This window comes from Sinocyclocheilus rhinocerous, unplaced genomic scaffold (assembly GCF_001515625.1).
Source record: "Sinocyclocheilus rhinocerous isolate Xijiao unplaced genomic scaffold, SAMN03320098_v1.1 scaffold1626, whole genome shotgun sequence".
Lineage (NCBI taxonomy): Eukaryota > Metazoa > Chordata > Actinopteri > Cypriniformes > Cyprinidae > Sinocyclocheilus > Sinocyclocheilus rhinocerous.
Window position 1 is genome coordinate 303,014 of NW_015657802.1, and position 21,120 is coordinate 324,133.

General features: G+C 36.8%; 1 protein-coding gene across 2 annotated transcripts in view; it reads right to left on the minus strand.

The window, feature by feature from the left end:
• zmat4a (zinc finger, matrin-type 4a) overlaps window positions 1–21,120 on the minus strand; it is a 102,448-nt gene that overhangs the window by 19,961 nt on the left and 61,367 nt on the right. For both annotated transcript variants that reach the window (XM_016529642.1, XM_016529643.1), the window contains exons 4-5: window positions 20,049–20,205; window positions 10,880–11,104 (exon numbers count right to left, since the gene is read on the minus strand). In XM_016529642.1, coding sequence (XP_016385128.1) covers window positions 10,880–11,104; window positions 20,049–20,205 — 382 coding nt within the window. The remainder of the gene's footprint in view (window positions 1–10,879; window positions 11,105–20,048; window positions 20,206–21,120) is intronic.

The following is a 21,120-nucleotide window of genomic DNA, read 5'->3' on the forward strand; positions in this document are numbered from 1 at the left end:
CCCTTTTTTTTTTTTTTTAGAAATAGCCTTTTGTGCAGCCAGCTTTGTACTCTTCTAGGTTCAAAAAACTGTCGTCCATAAAATGCGTTGCACAAATTTGAACATCTGGGTTGTGCTGTTCTGTTGTAAATAAATCTTAACCAATGATTCCTAATTGCATCTAATTCCCGGAAGGCCAAATAAAGTGATTTTGCTTTTGCACTGAAATATACAGCGTCTCCCTGACATGGCTGCATCAACACTACTGCTGTTCCTGAAACCACGCCTTCTTTCTTTGCGTGCACATTTGGGCGGCATTATGCTAATATTTCCACATCGTGAGGTAGACATGTGGGGGCGTGTTAGAACAAGGCGTTTTAGGAGGGCGTGGTTGACTCTTTAACATTTGGATTTGAGACTTTAGTCTTTGCAACTTTACAGATCTTCTTTATGCACCAAGAGCTTGTAACACTCCAAAGAGAAAGGAAAACTTGAAATCGCATCACATGACCCCTTTAAAATGTAATTTATTTATGTGATGACAAAGCTGAATTTACAGCAGCTATTACACCCAAATAATCCTTCAGAAATCAGAAATGCAGCCTTCATAAACATAAAAGACTTCTTTCAAAAACATTAAGAAAAATCTTAATTATTCCAAAAGTTTGACCAGTATACATATATTCAAATATATACACACGCATACACACTACTACTGCTACTACTACTACTAATTAGAAAAATGCTTTACCATGCCAACATGCTTTCTCAACTCTTGCCTCTATAGGACAAGCTCTCTGGCAAGTTGATCGTTTATGAAATTTAAGGCAACACTGGTTCATCTATTTTTAACTCCAGGCATCTGCCCGCCTGATGGTACAGCACAGATCTCGCCTTGACTGTAAACCCAAGCATATGTTTATAGGGAGAAATTAGTATAGTAAGATTGTGAAGATTCTGTAAAGTATAAGGTGTACATCATTTACATGGGCAATGATCATGAGGTCAAATTCACAACATTCTGTCATTTTCAGCACATTATCATCCACTAACCTGTCGAACAGGCTTGAATCAGCATGTTTGCACTGTAAATAGACAATGTGTCTGCCTCAATTTGTCACCAGCTCTGCTGTGCGAAATTAAACATGAGCAAAAATATGCTAAACAACAATGAATGAGAAAAATATGCCCATATTTGTACAGTGACATGCAGATGGCATCTAAGTGATGGGTAATTCAGCAAACACTGATCCACTTCTGCTCCAGAAGAAAACATATCAACCATATAAAATTGAAAAAAGCCCATAGCTAGGGCACGTATTTAGCAGTGCAAATATAATACAACACAATTCATTGAGCATCAATTCATTTAGGTCACCATTTACCTGTATGACTTTCTTTTTCTGCAGAAAACAAATGGACCTCTAAATGTTGCATATTAGTAACTTAAAGGTACATATTACTTAAAGTGTACATATTTTAAAAGGGTACCATCTCAGTGACAGCAGTTTTTTCTGAGTGCAAAGACTGTTAAACATTCTTCAGAATATTTTCTTTTGTGTTTTACAGAAGAAAGTGCAACACAAGGATGAGTTAATGATGACAGAATTATATTTTTGAGGTGAACTATCGTTTAAAGAAATTCTGACAATTCCTGGTCTGAGATGTCTTAAATTAGATCTTTTAAAAAGACATAGAAGCTATAAACTTAATGTAATGCTTTCAAAAGTCTTTCCAAAATCATTTTAAGGGGTCCTATTATGCTCTTTTACAAAGTCTTGATTTTGTTTTGGGGGTGTACTAGAACAGGCTCTCATACTAGGTTGTTCCAAAAACACATTATTTTTCACATATTTTACATTATTACAACACCTCTCGCTCCAGTATGGCATGAACGGTTCGAATAGTTCCTTTATCAAATGAAGGCCCGCCTTCTGAAATACGAAATGTGCTGTGATTGGTTAGCTGGGCCAGACAAGAGCTAACTTCTTACCAATACAATAAAATATTTCAGCAAAGCCTAAGAGATAGCATTGCACTTTAGCATGAAATGGCAACATCCACCAACACTCCTCGACTGGTTTCAGGGTGGCACGTAAGACCAAAGACTGAAGCACTAGGCAGGAAGAATGTAATTGCACAGTCCTTCGGAGTGAAGATGCTGATTACCAGATGAGCCAAATTATCTCCCCAAATTTCTCTTTCCAATTAACTTAGCAGGACTGTGTTTGGGTAGATGGAATTTGTCACAGGTGCTGCCTGATTGGCTTGGTGATGACACTAAAAAAACTCAGAGAAAAGAGCCATAGTCACTTCTGAAATCATATCAGTTTGCATTATATCAGCATTCTCTGTTATAATAAGGACAGCTAAGCAGACTTGAATGACAAAGTGTGTGAAATTAAAGCTTGTTTGCTCAAAGGCAAACCAAAGCATTAACTAAAGTCCAGTTTTCAACATTCATTCCAGTCACTGCATTGCTTAAACATATGCCAGTAATAAAATAACTGTATGAGACTATGGTGAAAAGCAAGTTATCATGCTGTTTTATTGAAAATATGATGAAAACCTCAGTCTGATGTTACTTGATAGAAACATGATATCTGTGTGAGACAGAATGCATAATTCCAACAGAACACATTGCAATGATGGTTCAAATCACAAAGGCTTCCTCCACTGTCTAACGGAGTGCTGTGAAAAAGTAAAATAATCCCCATTTGCTGCCTCTCCATCAAAATGAGTATGGATTGGCCCTCTAATGAGTTGGGATTTTGTTCAGTGTGCAATGTTAAGTGTTAAATGGATGGGTTGAATGAATGTAAGGGTGATAATAGTAACTACACACTCGAACATGATGAAAACGACAGAGTGTGAAGAGCAAAAGAGAAAGAGACATAAAATGAGGTCTGCTCTTCCGTTCTCTGCTGAAAAACTGAAATTTGACAGGCTTCAGACACCTATTGCTGCACACCACAAACATCTGACAGTACTGATGTAGTTTAGTAGCGAAGATTTCTGTGCAATGAATATATCTGAACAAAATATATTTGAACAAAATGAAATCCTAAAAGGCCACCAAGGATGAAATGAACATAAAAATTAAAAGGAGGAAAACCCCTGTGCAACAGTAACAGAAAAAATATATAAAAAATAAATATTTACAATATTTTTAATAGTTTGTTTATAAATATATAACTGTACAGAAATTCAAATATCATATGCATTATTTATTTATGTTGTTATACATTTAAATAACATCCGATTAGTACATCATGCTAGTTATGAAAAAGGTCTGTCAATTATAATTAACAATAAATATATTAATAATTATGTCTATCATGAATGTGTGTGTGTGTGTGTGTGTGTGTGTATATATATATGTTAATCTAATTCATTAGTTATGCCCCACTTATGTCATCTTACATTTCTGGAAATTCCGAAGTGTGGTTGAATTTTTTTTTTATTTTTTTTTTTTAAGGAACATTATGTCAACGAAGCAGTTACAATAAAATATATAATTAAACAAAACACATCACATTCAAAGGAAAAGATTGAACAACTCACAAATTTCAATTGTTTTTAAAGCCTTCTTATTACATGAGTTAGAAATAGTCCCAAAGTAATGCTCTATGTCTGCAAGCAAAACATAAAAAAGTGGCTCCTCCGTATATAAAATTTTGTTAACAAGATAAGACGATTAAGTAAGTATATTTTGTAAGGGTGTTTGAATTGAAGCGGCGCTGCGCAGATCGGTCAGTGTATGACATCAAAGTACCGCGAAAGCGATTCAAAATCTGCTTCATGCTGAACACAGCTATAGTTGATTGGTGATGAACATGATGCAGGACAACAACTCACTGCATGATGTAGCCTGTAATTCATTAGATTAATTAATCGCCACATCGATATATATATATATATATATATATATATACAGGGTTTGAAATTAACACCCGCCAACCCGCCAAATGCAGGTAAAAATCAGCTGTGGCGGGTAACGCTGTCAAATCACTAGCCAATTTGGCGGGTTACCTTTCGTAAATTATGTTTACTAATTAATTTCTTGAGGAAGTTCATCTAGACAGTAATGGCGGCGCTTTGAATACACCCGGCATCCTAGTTTTCCTCATCTATTTTGTACTTTGTGATCAACAAACAAACTTAGGGCTGCATGATAACTCGCATGTGATTGTCATGCGCATCTCGTCAGTAAAGCCGGTTCTGTGATTAATAGTAAATCTCCATCGCATGCTTTTAGATGGAGCGGCATTTAATACACAGAGCCGTAGATCACTGCTATATTGCGTTCATAATCGCAGATGAGTCGCATTCGATTATGAACGCGATATTGCGTAGCTTGTCAGTGTATGTGTTTTTATTAATGCCATTAATGTTTTTGTTAAAACAGCGTATAGCACCAATAAACTAAATGAATGTAACATGGCAAAGATGAATGCACTTTTGGAAGTTGAATGTGAGGGAAATGCCATTTTGGAATTTCTGTGGTTTAATGTGATATTGTTGTTTATGTATGTTCATGATGAAATTTTCTTTTATTGTTGTAATTAATTTATAGCGCTTTTTATTTAACTTCTTTTGGACTGATGCATGCAACACCCACTGAGTGCCATGAAACAGCTTGAAAGATCAAAGACAATTTTTAATATAACTCCGACTGGATTTGTCTGAAAGAAGAGAGTCATATACACCTAGGATGACTTGAGGGTGAGTAATTTAAGGACTAATTTTCATTTTTGGGTGAACTAACCCTTTAACAAGATGACCCGTTTAATTCATTTTGGGAGCGATGACTGATTGAATGTATTTTTAGTCCAGTGCCTGTATATAAGATTAGTATTGACCAAGTTCAGAGGCTGTCATATGTGGATCAACTTACTATGTTGTGTATTTTCAACAGTTTAAATATGAAAAATAACTTTTATATTGATTCAATGTATTTATTGCATTTTGGAAAAAAAAAATGTGTCATGGATTTATTGCATTTGGGGAAAAAAATAATACAATTTTATAATAAATCTTTGAAAATCAAAATCTGGATTTGAATTTTTAATGTTATTATAACCTAAAGATGCTATGTGAAAGTTTGAAACAGAAAATAGTGGTTTTCATCTTGCCACTTTCTTGGTAAAGAAAACACATTTTTACTCAAATTAATCAAAATGGATTTATAGCGTTTTGGAACCAAACTCTTCATATATACCTGTATTCTATGTACTTTTGTCCTTAGATCAGTACATCATGATAGTTACGAGGAAAAGATGACCTCCATAATTCTCTGTCAGTGCATCATCAGCTGTATAACTGCACTAATAATTGCATACAGTTTATGTTAAAGGTTGTTAAAAAAAATTTATTGGTTATAATATTCAACTGGCACCACCTGAATAGTGGCCTCTTTTCTTTAGTTTAAGACAATGCACCCCTTGATGTTTACCCTCCCAAAAAATCTACAGAATACAGAAGTATCGGTTAGCCCTCCCTTTGTGTAAATAAAAAGGTGCTGCAATTCAAAGCCACAGGAAGAGAAAACGTGCCATGTACTCACAGATACACACACACATTCATGAGAAACCACACAGACATAGTGCTCAACAGAAAAGCTATGAATATTTCATGATGTTGCAGTCTTCAAAGTGTGACTGCTGGCTCCCTCTCTGATGCTCTGAACATCAGACAACACTCAAAGGATGCCCGGGACAGATATATGCAAACAGAGAAAAAGGCAGATAAATCTAAGGCGAGCAGAGAGAGGGAGAAATAACATGGGATGGATACTGAAAGAGAGACAGAGGCTAGTATTGTAGGTGCTAACGCTTTGTGTGAAAGATGAGTCTGCCACCAGCAGCTTCCAGCCCGATGAATTAGACAGCAAGTTCTCCTGCAACATTTCCCCATCTGTGAAACTCTTCTCTCTCTCTCTCTCACTCCGGCCGTTAGGGTGATTTGCCACATCATTACTAATTGATAATCACGTTGGAGAGAAGCCATCAGAGGCGTACTACTGAACACTGCGGTGTCTGCGCTGACATTTCCTGGCTGGAGTAATGACTAGGTGACCTTAGTGAGAGACCTTGCAGGGCAGACAGTGCGAACGGGCAGCCGAGGGGAAAATTGAAGAGATGGTTGGCCCATCCATTTTTCCCTCCTTAACCCAGTGAAGAGAAAATGTGTATGAAAGATCAGTCCGACTAGCTATTTCTACAGGTCCATATTGGTCCAGGTCTTCCTGATGCAGAAATGACAGTGTGTGATAATATATGGATATATAGGGGAGGCCGGGGATAATTAAGTTGTAAGTCACGGTGTACAAATATAAAGGATTTACAGAAGAAATAAAAACCATTTGGAGGTAGAAATAATCAAAAATTCTAATTTGCGATCAGGTTGATGTTAAATGACAGAACTGGTATCATCTGAATCAGCAGATTCTCGTTTAATCTCGTTTTAACTTTCACCTATAATACTACCAGAATTTTTAAAATGTTTTTGAAAGTAGTCTCTTATGCTCAGCAAGACTGTGTTTATTTGATCAAAAATACAGTAAAAACAGTAATACTGTGAAATATGAAAATTTAAAATAACTGTTCTCTATTTGAATATATCTTAAAATGCAATTTATTCCTGTGGTGGCAATTTTCAGCAGTCATTACTCCATTCTTAATTCACATTATCCTTCAGAAATTGTTCTAATTATGTTGATTTGGTGTTCAAGAAGAAATGCGTTCTTATAATGAATGCAGAAAACAGTTGTGCTGCTTAATATTTTTGATGATTTTTTTTAAGTTAAAAAGAACAACCCCTTGTATTATTCAATTTTCCCAATTTCTTTGCTGTTTTATTTTGTTTTTAATACGTTTATCCATTAAAATGAAATGGGTTGAAAAAAATGTGGGGACAAATTATATCAAAGTTCACTTACAGTTAAAGTAAAAAGTGTAACAAAAACAGTGATCTCTCCCCCACTTTAAAGTGTTACCTAAAACTTTGAGCTTGCATGTAAATGAGGATGTTTGACAAAATCTTAATATAATTCATAAATCTATTGCGATCTTGGGAAATGTAGATAACTTCTATCCTCAAGTGAAGTAAAAATCTCCAGTTTATTTTCTCATTCAGCACTCAGCCTAATTGTTTTCCATTTTAATCTTGTGCTGACAGAGTAATAGTCACTGTGAGCCTGGCCAAGTCTCCAGTGTCTATTCCATTAACAAGGATGCTCTGAATTCACCATCTATCACTCTAAATTGGGGATAACCTTCAGTCCAAACAAACTAAACCCAACCTCAGCTCAGTCTCACAGCGCCTATCTCTGTGAAGCTTTGGTCTGCATTCCTTTATCTCTAATGAGATGAAACATCCCATGTTACTTGACATTTCTGCTAGGCAATGAAACCGCTGGCCCGGACTCTGTCCTGCTCACCTGAGAGAAAAATGTATTTGTAATTGTTATTGACATAATGTGAGCCATGTGACAATGGGAGAGCACACTCTTCATTCCGCAGAAATTAATAGCCTGTATCAAAGCCTCTGGACGCACAAACCTATTGCTTTTATTCTCTTGGAGCCCAGGCTGGAGAAGAGGCAAGGGAAGTAAAAGACACATTGAGAAGTTTTATTGTTTTATGTGAGCGGTTTCATTAATCTATCGAGGAAGTGAGCACCACGGTACCAACTACCCCTCTGAGCTGGGAATAGCCTTCAATAAAAAAAACTAAGTGAAATATATTACATGAGCAACAGAGGTCACTCTTGTGACCGTTTGCCATTGATCTCTCATTCTTTGAGTAACAAAGAGGTCCCACTCAAAAGTCACACTACTCTGAATTCCTTCTTCAAGACAAATGCAGTTATTTTTGAAGACATCACAGCATCAAAGGAAAAGGAGCTGAGATTTGTGACATTTCTGTGCTGCATGATAGACAAGTCTTAACAAAATCTAAATGAAATATTAAAAAAATCCATAATACTAAATACTAGTTTACAGGATTTTCAAAAAAAAAATAAACATTACGTTTGATGAATTTTTAAAAAAACTTTTCATTCTAATTGTTATGCTGATAATATAATTTGTAATGAAATTTAATAGGAAAATTTAATAGGAAATATGTAAAATAGATGCATTTTGATGAATGATCTCAGACTTTTGAACCCTACTGTACATATTTCTGGGGTGGGTTGTTTCAATGAAATATAATAAGTCAGTAAAGTGAAACAAATATGGAATAATATTATGAACAATATTCAAAAGGAATTGCAAATTGAATTTGTGTTTCCATTTTCTTTTCCGTGTATGTAACATGTCTGCCAAATTTTACATTGAAACGCAAAGTCCAATTGCAATTGCGAGTGTCTTACGAGTAATGACCCTGTCATTTTGGAATAGCAATTTAAAATCACCCATTTGCTATTTCTCTTTGATATAGTTGGAAAGTATGCCACGCTGCCACTGCTGGTGGGAAATGATGCACCGTTTTCATTTTTATTAATTCGAATGAGGAAAATGGGGACAAATATTCAATAAATGATGAACAATATTCAAAAGGAATTACAAATTGAATTTGCAGTTGTTTGTGGATTGTATACGTTGAGACAAAATCCAAACGCAACTGCAAATCACACATTTGTGTTTCCATTTTCTTTTCCGTGTATGTAACATGTCTGCCAAATTTTACATTGAAACGCAAAGTCCAATTGCAATTGCGAGTGTCTTACGAGTAATGACCCTGTCATTTTGGAATAGCAATTTAAAATCACCCATTTGCTATTTCTCTTTGATATAGTTGGAAAGTATGCCACGCTGCCACTGCTGGTGGGAAATGATGCACCGTTTTCATTTTTATTAATTCGAATGAGGAAAATGGGGACAAATATTCAATAAATGTGTCTATTTTTGCAACAAAAAATTAGTAAAACTGCTGTGTACCTTTTTTCACTTCAAAAAAAGCCAAAAACCTGGAACTAAATATTTATCACTTGCAAACAAACAAAAGAAACCAAAAGAAGACGGCTCTGGTTGCCAACAAACATCAAGAAGAAATGAAGATACATCTGTGGAACCTCACATCTGCACACCGGAAGAGAAGCACAGCGCCGTACCACGTCTTTAAAATTCAAACAAACTGTTTTCTATGAGTGTACGCACACCGGCCACAGAAAACCACTCACTAGTTTTCCATTAAATCACATTATAGTTGTCCCTAATTATTATTAATGTACATTTTGACTTCATCCTAGGCTGGAAAATCATGTATTGTGCATTTTTCAGCAAAACGTTTATCTGTGGCTTGAATAAAGTCTGTATGCTTCATATAAAGAGCTATGGATCACGCTTGCTCACACCGATTTGCTTACACCAAACTTCAAACTCATCGACACCACTTTGTTCATTCTTAAAGTGAACTTTTGCCTGTTTGTTGATTAGATTAATCGTTTGAACTGCCGTCTTGAACTATACTTGAAGGTATCGGTGTGCGATACCTGTGAGTTGTTCATGGAACTGCACTTCTCTGTGTGCAACCGAAAATTATGTCTGCTATTTTATTACATCAAAAAGATACAAATACAATTTATAATTAAAAAAATAATAATAATGCTGAAATTCGAATTATTCCATTCCTGCTCCATTTGAATTTTGTGAGGGTTGGAGCAGGATGCGGAGAAAGTGAAATAGCAAATGGGTGATTTTCTATTGTTATTCCAAAATTACAGAATCATAACTTGTTTTTTTTACAAAAACCATAGGGAAAATATTTGCATGTATTCATTCCATTTCTCCATAAACCTCAGTTACCATATAACGGCATCACACTAGGGCTGTGCATTAGGGATGCAGCGATTAACCGGTTTCACGATTAACCGCGCTTTAAAACGTCACGGTTAATTAATCGTAAAGTTCCGCTAAACCGAGTGTTTCTGTTACACGGAACGGAACTGTTGCAGCTTGCTCAAAACGAAAACAAAGTTACACTAGCGGTGCACCAGCTTAAAATGATGTGCTTATCAGAGGCACGGAGGCTACTAAGGAGCTGGTAACATCATTGTTTCTACAGGAATTAAAGCCTCAGCTTCACTGTTAATAGAGAAACGCGGCAAAACGGTGGTAATTCATACATACACAGCCCCTCTCTCTCTCTCTCTCTCTCTCTCTCATAAATGAACACTTGATGAATTACACTTTTCTGAGAATAGAATATTGAAGTGGAGATCGCTAAACTGCAAGCTAAAGCTAAAACCGGTGTTTTCAGAAAGCAAGCGCATTTATCCACAGTGGAGAGAGAGCGCGCGTGCACATGGTTGCCAGGTTGACAAAGATAAGTAGCACACTTAGCAGATATTTCCGTATTGCGCAAGTGGGAAGCTCTGTTTGGGGGATTACGTCTCTTTATATCAGTTGTGTTCCTCTGCGGCTAGATTAAACCTTGTTATAGCCTATATAGTATGCTCTATTCATTATTTTTTAGAAACCTCGCACTTTTCTGCTCAATTTTAAACGTTGTTCTTGTATTCAAATTAAGCGCGGTCCACTGCTGCACACGTGCCACAATATCGATACAGGGCCAGCTGTATCGATACTCGTATCATCAAATCTCTGTGACGATACATTGTCGTATCGATGTATCGAACACAGCACTACATCACACCTAGTCATTTCAAGCCTAATTATATGACATGGTATGTAATGTTGCATAACCAATGTATTGCTAGGCAACTGCACTGGCCATTATAATCAACATTCTCATTTCCATCAAAGACCTGCAGGACAGTAAGGCAATACAAAACTTTTATCATTCAGTTCAGTGCCTCATCATCTAATGAACTAACAGCAAAATAATCATGCAGCCATAAACAGCCATTAAGAAAGAGTTAAAGAGCTCTGTACCTTTCATCTCTCCCATGTCTAAAGTCTTCCCTAATTGTTCCAGCAGTTCTGCACGTGCTGCGTTCTTCTTGTGCTTTTTTCCATCGTAGTGTTGCTGTGCCATTCCAGGATTGTTGAACCAAGCATTGCACAGCTGACAGTAGCGATCAGAATCCCGGTGCTGACGGGTTGAGCTCAAAGGTGAGGTTTCTGAGGAGGGTGTCTTCACTGGACTAGGTGGCACCTCTGAAGAAAGCAGAACACGAGTTACATTGGATTATTGATTTAATTCATTATTTTATATTTAATATATCCAAGACTTTGGATTTGAGTGCAATAGCAAAACACGCTGGGGAGGTATATTTGGTAAGTCTGCAGAAGTTTGGAAACCAGGGACAACATGGTAAATTCTGTATATAGAACTTTAGGCAATGGCCAAGATTCTGTCCTCTCTAGGACACACCCCTAAATACGTGGGTTGAGATTCACAGGAGACTTTTTTCTCCACATTTCCATCACACTCTCTGTACATGTTTGTTAGAATGAGGGATAAAAGGATTTGCCTATATTTTGCCGATGTTGGAGAAGATGAGAAAATGTATTTCCTACTGGCCATAAAACTGTATTTCGTATTATTTTTATTTTAAAATAAGTATGCATTAAATTAAATGCTGTTCTTTTGAACTTTCCATTCATCATGATTCCTGAAAAAAATCTATAGTGTAGATATGGTTATTATATTTGAATTAAATTATTAAAAATGTTATTTACATTTTCCATTCACATTGTAACAAACATCACAGGAAATGTCACTTGCAGCATTACCGTCTCCATTTCTCAGTGAAATGCACATGCCACAAAAACAAAGAAAAAAAATGTGATTTTGTCCATCTTATTATTGTTTCAGAGGCTTAACATGAAAAATATTCTATATGTTTGTCAACATGGATTTCTAGAGAAAAATGAATTTAAGTATCTTAGATAAAAGTTGTTCGAATAGGTGAGGGTCGGGACTAAGGTTTTACCGTTTGTACTGTTTTGATTTGAATAGCTTACATCACAAGGGGCGGACTATCAGTTTTAAAGCATGCAATATTGCCATTTCTAATAAAATTGTCCACCAACTGTTTGTTTGTTTTATTCATTTGCCAAAGCCAAGTTTTACTCTCATTTGGAGCTTTCAGAGAGTGAATTTGGACCTGTTTGCAATCCAGATAGCTTGAGGATTTTTGGATTTTCTATAAGTACATGCTCAGACAACTCGCATAAATTATTCCCAGCTATGCAATGACATTTTACTGCTTGAATAACCCAATGAATCAAAGAAAAAGATGAGTCTTAATCTTGTTCACTGCAGTGATTCTGGTTGGAAATTATTTCTGATCTTGACAGCAACAACACAATCACTGGGACTTTACTTATCCTTCCGTTTAGATGTGTCCTCTGCTTCATAACTAACAAGCTGTTGTCACTGACTTTATCAGGAAGGTGATGCTTTGCATTGTGTCTGACAGTCCTGCGTCTGACCCCCCCCCACAAAGCCAAGCGTCTTTACTCATTTACTGTATGCTTATGCATTTTCATGCATGGATGGTGGCATCACCACAGAGCAGAAAGAATAAACACAAAACACACCAGAGAATCATAATGCCGGGCCTAACAATCAGTTTTAACACCTCAGTGGCTGTCCACTCTGCCATGGACAATGTTTACAAAAGCTCTGTTCAACCTTGACATCACATCCCATTATTTGGTAGAAGGGACAATCGGAGAGAATGAGAGTGAACTGAAACAATATCTTTGACAGAGTTTGTTCACATTTACACTGACTGCTCTAAACTGTTCTTCAGCCTTATTTGCAACTTTATATATGATTTGATATATGAACTACATTAGCAGTGACTATAAAAGCTATGGCAGAGGCTAATAGACTCCACATAAACTCCAAAAAAGCTTTGATTCATTAGCATATTTGTTAAAAACTAGGACAATCAGGAACAAGAGACATGTTGAAAAGTACCCTTGTTGAGCCAGGAAATTTATACCCTGCCAAAACATGTGCATTATTCCTTCAATCTGTTTTTCACTCTTCTTTTACATTCTTTTCTAGGGTTGATAAAAGTATAATGCATGCTTTAGTTGGGACACAAAATTGAATTTAGCCAATTAACAACCACTGCAACAAAAATTAAATTTGATACCGCAAATTAAAATGCTACATGAGATGAAAATAAATTTAAAGAAGATAAATGAGCTGTCACAAGAGTACAAGAGACAGTTCATGAGCAGGCAACCTCATTTTGAGAAAGCTTAATCTAGTTTGTTTTTAACTGACGGTCATTCTCTGTAAAGAAATATTGTTTATTGCAGGGCCTATCAGTTTGTGGCACAATGAAAGACAATACATTTGCATTAAAGCCATTAAATTAATTAGTCCTGCCTGAAGTGTGGCCACACCTCCTCTTACAGGAAATTTACATAGCATTTTATGTGTGGCAAGGCTAAGCTGTCTATGAAGAACAAATGTTGCCTTGACAATAAACAAAATGTCAAAAGTGCAAGGCAAATACAAATTTAATAAAAGTGACAGTAAAATAAAGCACATAATATGTAATTCATAAAACTCCCTTAAGCCCTTGCTGCAGTTATTGGAGTATCTGACAGACTCTTGCAGTATAACACTATGGATATTGGCAGAATCTGGCACCTGCACTGAAACATTGGAGTACTGATTTACAAGCTCAGGGGTTTACAGAATGTCATCCATCAAAAGGAAAAACAGGAAAGTTTCTAGTTTCGTACAAACACAAGACCAAGACCATCCCTGTACAATATAAGAGAGCTGAGTTTTATACAGGGTCACCAAGCTTTTTGACATTATTTACTAGATTATCTGCACTTGTGAGTTATGTGTCACATGGTGACAACTTACTTCCAGTTCCTTGCTTTAATATTGTCACTGTCACTGTGTTTTGTGTGTGGAATAGAATATGCGGAGCTGAATGCCTTGATTCATTGTTATATGTGTGTACTAAAATGCCATATATTCTTGTTCTGCAGGGACCCTCGTTATAAAACATTGCTCACATGTCATTCACAAAAAGCTTGTGTGACAGTTCACTTGTTTGGTGAATCATTCTAAAATATCCACTGTGTTTTGTGTGTGGAATAGAATATGCGGAGCTGAATGCCTTGATTCATTGTTATATGTGTGTACTAAAATGCCATATATTCTTGTTCTGCAGGGACCCTCGTTATAAAACATTGCTCACATGTCATTCACAAAAAGTTGGATAGCCAGTCTGCTTGTGTGACAGTTCACTTGTTTGGTGAATCATTCTAAAATATCAGAATTTAAAATAACTCTTTTCTATTTCAATTATACTTAAAAAAGTAATTTATCCCTGAGATGGCAAAGCTGAATTTTCAGCAGCCATTACTCCGGACTTCAGTGTCACATGATCCTTCAAAAATCATTTGAATATACTCATCTGATGCTCAAGAGACATTTCTTATATTTATTCATCTTGAAAACAGTTAAGCTGCTTAATATTTTGTGAGATAAAATATTTGAGGAATATTCATGATATTTGAGGAAAGTTCAAAAATAGCATTTATTTGAAACCGAAATCTTTTATAACATTATACATATCTTTAGCTACACTTTACTGTTACTTTTGAATAAAAAAAGACTTACTGACCCTAAACTTTTGAACATATATATACTACCTTTCATGAAGTCCTTCCAGAAATATCACCATCACTAGTCTCCCAATGCAGACGGCAATGTCTCAACCAATGTAATTACTGCAACCAGACTTCTGCCTTAACAGTCCTTCTGCCCAAATTAAATTTGGTGCCACAGGCCTGTGACACTGAAGTAATTCATTACCGCTATCTCAGTTTAACTTAATGTTCCTAGGGTCTGATTTATGACATCCTGTTGTCTTGGGCCTCTTGTGGAATTTTGGGCTCCTCAGGTTTCAACCATGTTTTAACCAAATCATAGATCGTCTGATTCGGTCTGATATCCTACAGTCATCTATCAGGAGATTTACTGCAGGCACAAAGACAGCTACTGGATTTGGGTGACATAAAGATGGAGAGGGACTTTCTAAGAGATCATTCATCCAAGCATACAGCCAAAACTTTGTGTGATTCCTTAGCGACAACTGTTGCGTGTCATTAGGTCTGAGTAAACCCACACGTCTACACACTGTTATCACATTTAATTGTGGGGGGAAACATGCAAAATATCTGAAATATTTAGAAAGCGAACATGCAAGGTGCAGGCGATGTGTGTATAATGCTAGAAATGATGCTTTGTCAAACGTCACAGTTGTAGATTACAGGCCTAGGTATGAAGATTATGCTGCCTTTAGATGTTACCTGATTTATTGTCAAATTTGTAAGTTATATAATTTCTGACTCAGAAGTTGCACATGAAAAAAAATCATTATTATGACTTGATTTTTCTATTGTTTTCCCAAATACAAATTGTCATGTTCATTTACACATATCAGAAAGCATTTGATGCATATTATACATTGTTTTACACAGGAAAAAAAACAAAAAGAAAATATCACCATCACTAGTCTCCCAATGCAGACGGCAATGTCTCAACCAATGTAATTACTGCAACCAGACTTCTGCCTTAACAGTCCTTCTGCCCAAATTAAATTTGGTGCCACAGGCCTGTGACACTGAAGTAATTCATTACCGCTATCTCAGTTTAACTTAATGTTCTCATGGTCACTGGGGTGTCCACAACCTTGTTCATGACTGTTACTCCTAGCTCTTTTTTGGGCATGAAACCAGCTCTTTTACATTATGTTAGTATATCATTAGCACCTTACTGTCCACTCCCCCACTGTGCCTCTTATTCACAAGCTCAGGGAGGAGCAATGAGCATGTCTTGATCCCCAGAAGGCAGAAGCACCTCCATCCTTCCATTTATTTGCTGCCCTTTGCCTACTGCAGCATAAAAGCACTTTAAAATCGCTTAGAAGGCTCCCGAGTATCACTGGTTAAGGAGAGTCTGTTTCTATTATATATATATATATATATATATATATAAAACAGAAATGGAATTAGGGACAGAGGAAGGGATAGCAGGTTGAGAACAGTGAAAACAAAAAACAAAAAACAACAACAACAAACACGTTCATAAAAGCACTGACTGAAATAATTTCAAGTCTCTCACATTCTAAAAAAAATCAGTTCATGGCCACTGCTGCAGTGAAAAAGATTCACCGGCAATGCGCTTCCTGTCTCCTTTATAACAAACAATAGTCTGACACCAGCAGGCAGGAGTTCCCTTTCAGTCGGTCACTCTCGACGTCACGTCGGATGACCGACGAAATTGGGATCTCGCTTAGAGGGACCAATCTACTTCGAGTTTAAACTAAACGAGCCAATGCACATTGGCATGCGAGCATTTGATGCATATTATACATTGTTTTACACAGGAAAAAAAACAAAAAGAAAACATCAAAGCACTGAATATAATTGAACATAAAGCTACATCTCTGCAAATTTACTTTGTCTTATTTACATTCTAACTAAATTCATAATACATTTTCCCCGAATACACAAAACATGCAAGAGCATGTAACTCTATAAGTGTGCAAAGTGTGTTTTAGTGTGCAAAAAAATGGCCAAAACCACTGAATATGCATTTCACACGCAATCTTATCCTAATGCAATGAAGGTGTACGGCTTGAGAGATTCCATTTCTGGATCAACCAGAACAGGATAAAAGGCTTTCCCCGCCCCCCCTTTTTAAAATCCTTGCAGTTATCTGCTTTTCTCTCTTAAAAATCCTTACAGGAGTTTCTGTAGAATTCTCTCACTGCTGAATCTCATCTAGTCCCCTCCTTTATATAAGCAGGCAATTTTTGACCACATACACTATTTGAGCTATTTTACAACATAAAACTGCCTTACAATAAAAAAAAAAAGCTTTTTGAATACGCTGGAAATCTTAACAAATGGAAATTGTAATTATAATTATATTTAAATTATAATTAGGTAGCTTGCCCAGTTTCCACAATAAACTGCTGTATATCTAGTCTAGACACACACACACAAACAAAATATAATTTTCCCATATTTACCAAAGGCAAAGATGTTTATTGTAGTAACAGGAATCATAGGCAACCAGACCTGACTGCAAACCACCCTGCTGAGTAATTTAATAAGATTGATGTAGTACCCTTAAATGTCATGTATAAATAAACAAATGTACATGTAGGTCAATAAACACAGCCTTTCAGTGGTTTCTCATTTGTCTTACTGAATACAAAAGAGGAGGAGGAGGAGGAGAAAGAGACAGGATGTTTTGTGTTATTGGCTGATATCCGGCTGAAACAATAGTGTTTCCCAGGAGATGAGCTGGGCTCAGGTCACCGGCTTCACTCAGCCGCGTCACTTATGTGTGTTAATGCAGAAATCAATAAGAGTGGCCTGTGAATGGTCTGGTTTTATTTCACACAAACTGCGGTAGAGCCACTAAGATCCTAACACATCAAACAATACAAGCTAACTTCTTAAAACCATCATCAAATTACTTGCATGCACATTTTTTTACTTGATCTATTAAGCTATTCAGAAATATCTTACATTTTAACTGAAAGACAATGACTTGAATATACATCTTCTATTTTCAATTTCTAAAAAAAAAGCTTAAAGGGGTCATATGACGTTGCTAAAAAGAACATTATGTTGTGTATTTGGTGTATTGCAATGTTTATGCGGTTTAAGGTAAAAAAAAAAACATTATTTTCCACATAATGTACATTATTGTTGCTCCTCTATGCCCCGCCTTTCTGAAACGCGTCAATTTTTACAAAGCTCATCGTTCTGAAAAGCGAGGTGTACGCTGATTGGCCAGCTATCCATGTGCATTGTGATCGGCTGAATACCTCAAGCGTGTGACGGAAATGTTACGCCCCTTAACACACTGTGATGGCGTGTCCCGGAGCGACGAGACAAAACCAATAAAACCCATTATAAAGTTTAAACGAGCCGTTTTAGGAGGGCGTGGACAAGTCTTAACTTTCATAAAGAATATCTCTTTGCATTTGAGACTTTAGTCTTTGCAACTTTACAAATCTTCTTCATGCATCAAGAGCTTGTAACACTCCAAAGAGAAAGGAAAAATTTTAATTGCATCATATGACCCCTTTAAAGTCACAATGTGACTGTTATATGATTTTTATAAAAAGCCAACCTAGATTTTGGCTTTTTTTATAAAAAGGCAAGGTTAGTTCAGATCAAACAGTAATCCCAAGAAAACTTTGTGATAAGAATTTACTATAAAATCAAATTAAGCCAACACGAATATAAAGATAACATTTATAAGAATTCGGCATTTGTGTTTCGAACTAGATTTTTAAAAGATTTCTTGATCTCAAACTCTTAGACATCATTATTTGTAATTGACCTGGAACAGACTTTGAGATCACGTCAACATTCCAATTCTGAACTTCAATAATAAACTATACATTCAAATATCACTTAATAGATAATCTTTCTCTCTAAAATGCTTCTCTAAAAACACTTTTAGAGACACCAGCCCTTTTTTTTTTTTGAAGTGACACTGCAACATGTTTACAGTTTGTCCCCAGATTGCCAGGGCACTGAAAAACTTACTGAGTTTCAAGAGAACTCCTCTCTGCTCAGTTAAGCTGGGCCTTAGCTAGTCTGTCTCAGTATGCCACATGTCAGAGGGATTGATGGTCTGCCTCAATCCACTCGGAGTGGGACACAAGCCTCGTCTGTAGCCATCAGACGCAGATGGCACAGCTAATGATGGCATCAGTCAGTGACAGGAAACATGGGAGGAACAAGCAGAGAGAGAGAGAGAGAGAGAAAGCAAAGAAAAAAACAAAACAAGACTACATTGGTAATACATTTTAAGCCAGATATGCTACATAGCCTTGCATTTAAAACTAGACTGTGAAAAGAATGAACCTATGAATTTTAAATTAACATGGCAACACACAAGACCATACAATAATATGCACCATAAGGTTGATAAGTAATGGTTAAATGTGCAGTCAGATGGTCATGATCAAAAATAAGCCTATTCAGGGTGATAAAGGGTAATATTAAAACAAAAATTGTTATACAAAAAATTATAATAATAATAAATGTACTATTTATTTTATTTAGATATGTTATAATAATAATAATAAAAATAATGTATTATTACTTTATTTAGATTTATTTTTATTTTATTATTTTTATTATAACAATAAAATAAATGTAATTATAAAAGTACCTCTAAATAACAATAATAATAATAATAATAACAATAATAATAAATCTCACAGAATAAACAGTGGTTTTCATCCACTAGTCTGCCTTGTATGCGCATTAGATTACATCAGTTTGACACAGATAGTGGACAGACTGTGGCTCCATCTCAAGCGTTAGAATTGTGTAATTGATCCTAAACACTGGATGTGATGTGGTGGGCCTCCTAACTATGCCATATGTGGCACAGTTGTCCAGTGAAGAGTGTAATTAATAAACACATTGGTCATTTGGAGGCACAGCCAGTAGGAAAGCTGGTGACTAATGGATGCTGAACGGAACTGAGAGCCAGTGTAGTCTCTCTCTCCATTGGCTGAAATCGAAATGACATACGAAGCCTCTCTCTACTGTACACACTGTATATCCTTTTTTCATCCTCCTACGGGCAGAGGATTTATGAGAGCCCACAGATCCCTGAGTGTTTCCTGCTCATTTTTGGCAGGTCGCTATTGTGCTGTAAACAGGTCAGAAACCTAAAATGCACAGCAAAGCACTGCATCATAGAAACCTAATGCAAGAATGAACACAGACATGAATACAAATATGCAGACAGTGTGATAACAGTATTCTCAAACTCACTGCTTTCACTTGGCTGCTTCTGTAAAGCTCCTTTTACAAAGTCACAGACAGACACATACACATTCTTCCGCCTTATTTTTAGGTCAATTACCCCTGTAAGCAAGTAGGCGGTGAGCACTGATGTGCAGTGCAAGACTGTGAGTGTCCGGCTCTTTCAAACGCCTGCCCTGATCCTCCAGCCACACGCAGTCATCTCTGACAGATCTCCTCATATATCAACACCCTCCTGGAGTTTTTGAAACTTTTTAGTGCTTCGTGTGTGCATGTCTGTGTTTGTGTGTCTAACACGTACCTTTAGCTGTTATGGCAGGCTGTTCCCCCAGCAGAAGTTTGAGCCTCTTAGCATGGATCTTGCCTTGGTAATGAGACTGCGCTACCACCGCTGAAGTAAAGGACATGTTACACAGTGTACAGCACTTGTTTTTATCCACATCTCCCTCCTCACTCCCCTGCAACACATCAGACACATTTATCACGGTCAGAATGTCAGACAGAGCAAGGGCATGGGGTTGAAAAAGGAAATCAAGAGCTTAGCATAACATTTCTCGCAGCAGATTTTTTCCTCCTAACCCCGGAGGTCAAACCCCCCATCAGTGCTTGAGGGTAAATGAGCTACAAATGTAACAGAGTGAAGAATGAGAGCGAGAGGGGGAGAAATGTCTCGGCTACTTTGGGATTGCTTATGTGGTTCCTGGTGGGATGCAAATGGAGGTGATTTACCAGTAATGGGACCAGTTTGATTGAACTATCACAGGCAGAAATTGAGGAGTTCACCCACTGCCTGCTGTAAGACCTATTTCATATTTTACATCAAATACGCAGAGCCGATCCTCCCTATATGCAAAATACACTAGCTGTGTAGGGCCCCCGAAACACCAGGGGGCCCCCTTGCTCTCAAAGATGATTTAATTTTAGTTTTGTTTTTGAATTTGGCCAGCGGTTATGAAAACATGAATAATCATTTCTTTTAATGCAGTGCGCTGTCACCCTTTCTAAGTAAAAATCAGTCAAATCATGTAACGTGAATGTCGTACAGTCTTGCTCGAGACTAAACAAACGAGTTGAAAGCGTACCGAGCCGCGGAAGAGACACTGGTTCTCAAACGCTTTCTGCGAGCGCGATTCGAGACGGAGTGAAACACGTGAATGTTTCATTCATTCGTTCATAACCACTCATACCCCACACACACACACACGCAGTTTTGCGTAGGGCCCCCAGAAGTCTAGGATCGGCACTGCAAATACAAGGTGTGGAATCTGGGGAGTAGAGGTCTTCTCGGGTCCTAAAATCTGAACCCGACCCGAATCGACCCAAATCACTTCTTACCTGAACTCGACATGCATTCATTTTGTTTTTAAATTAAA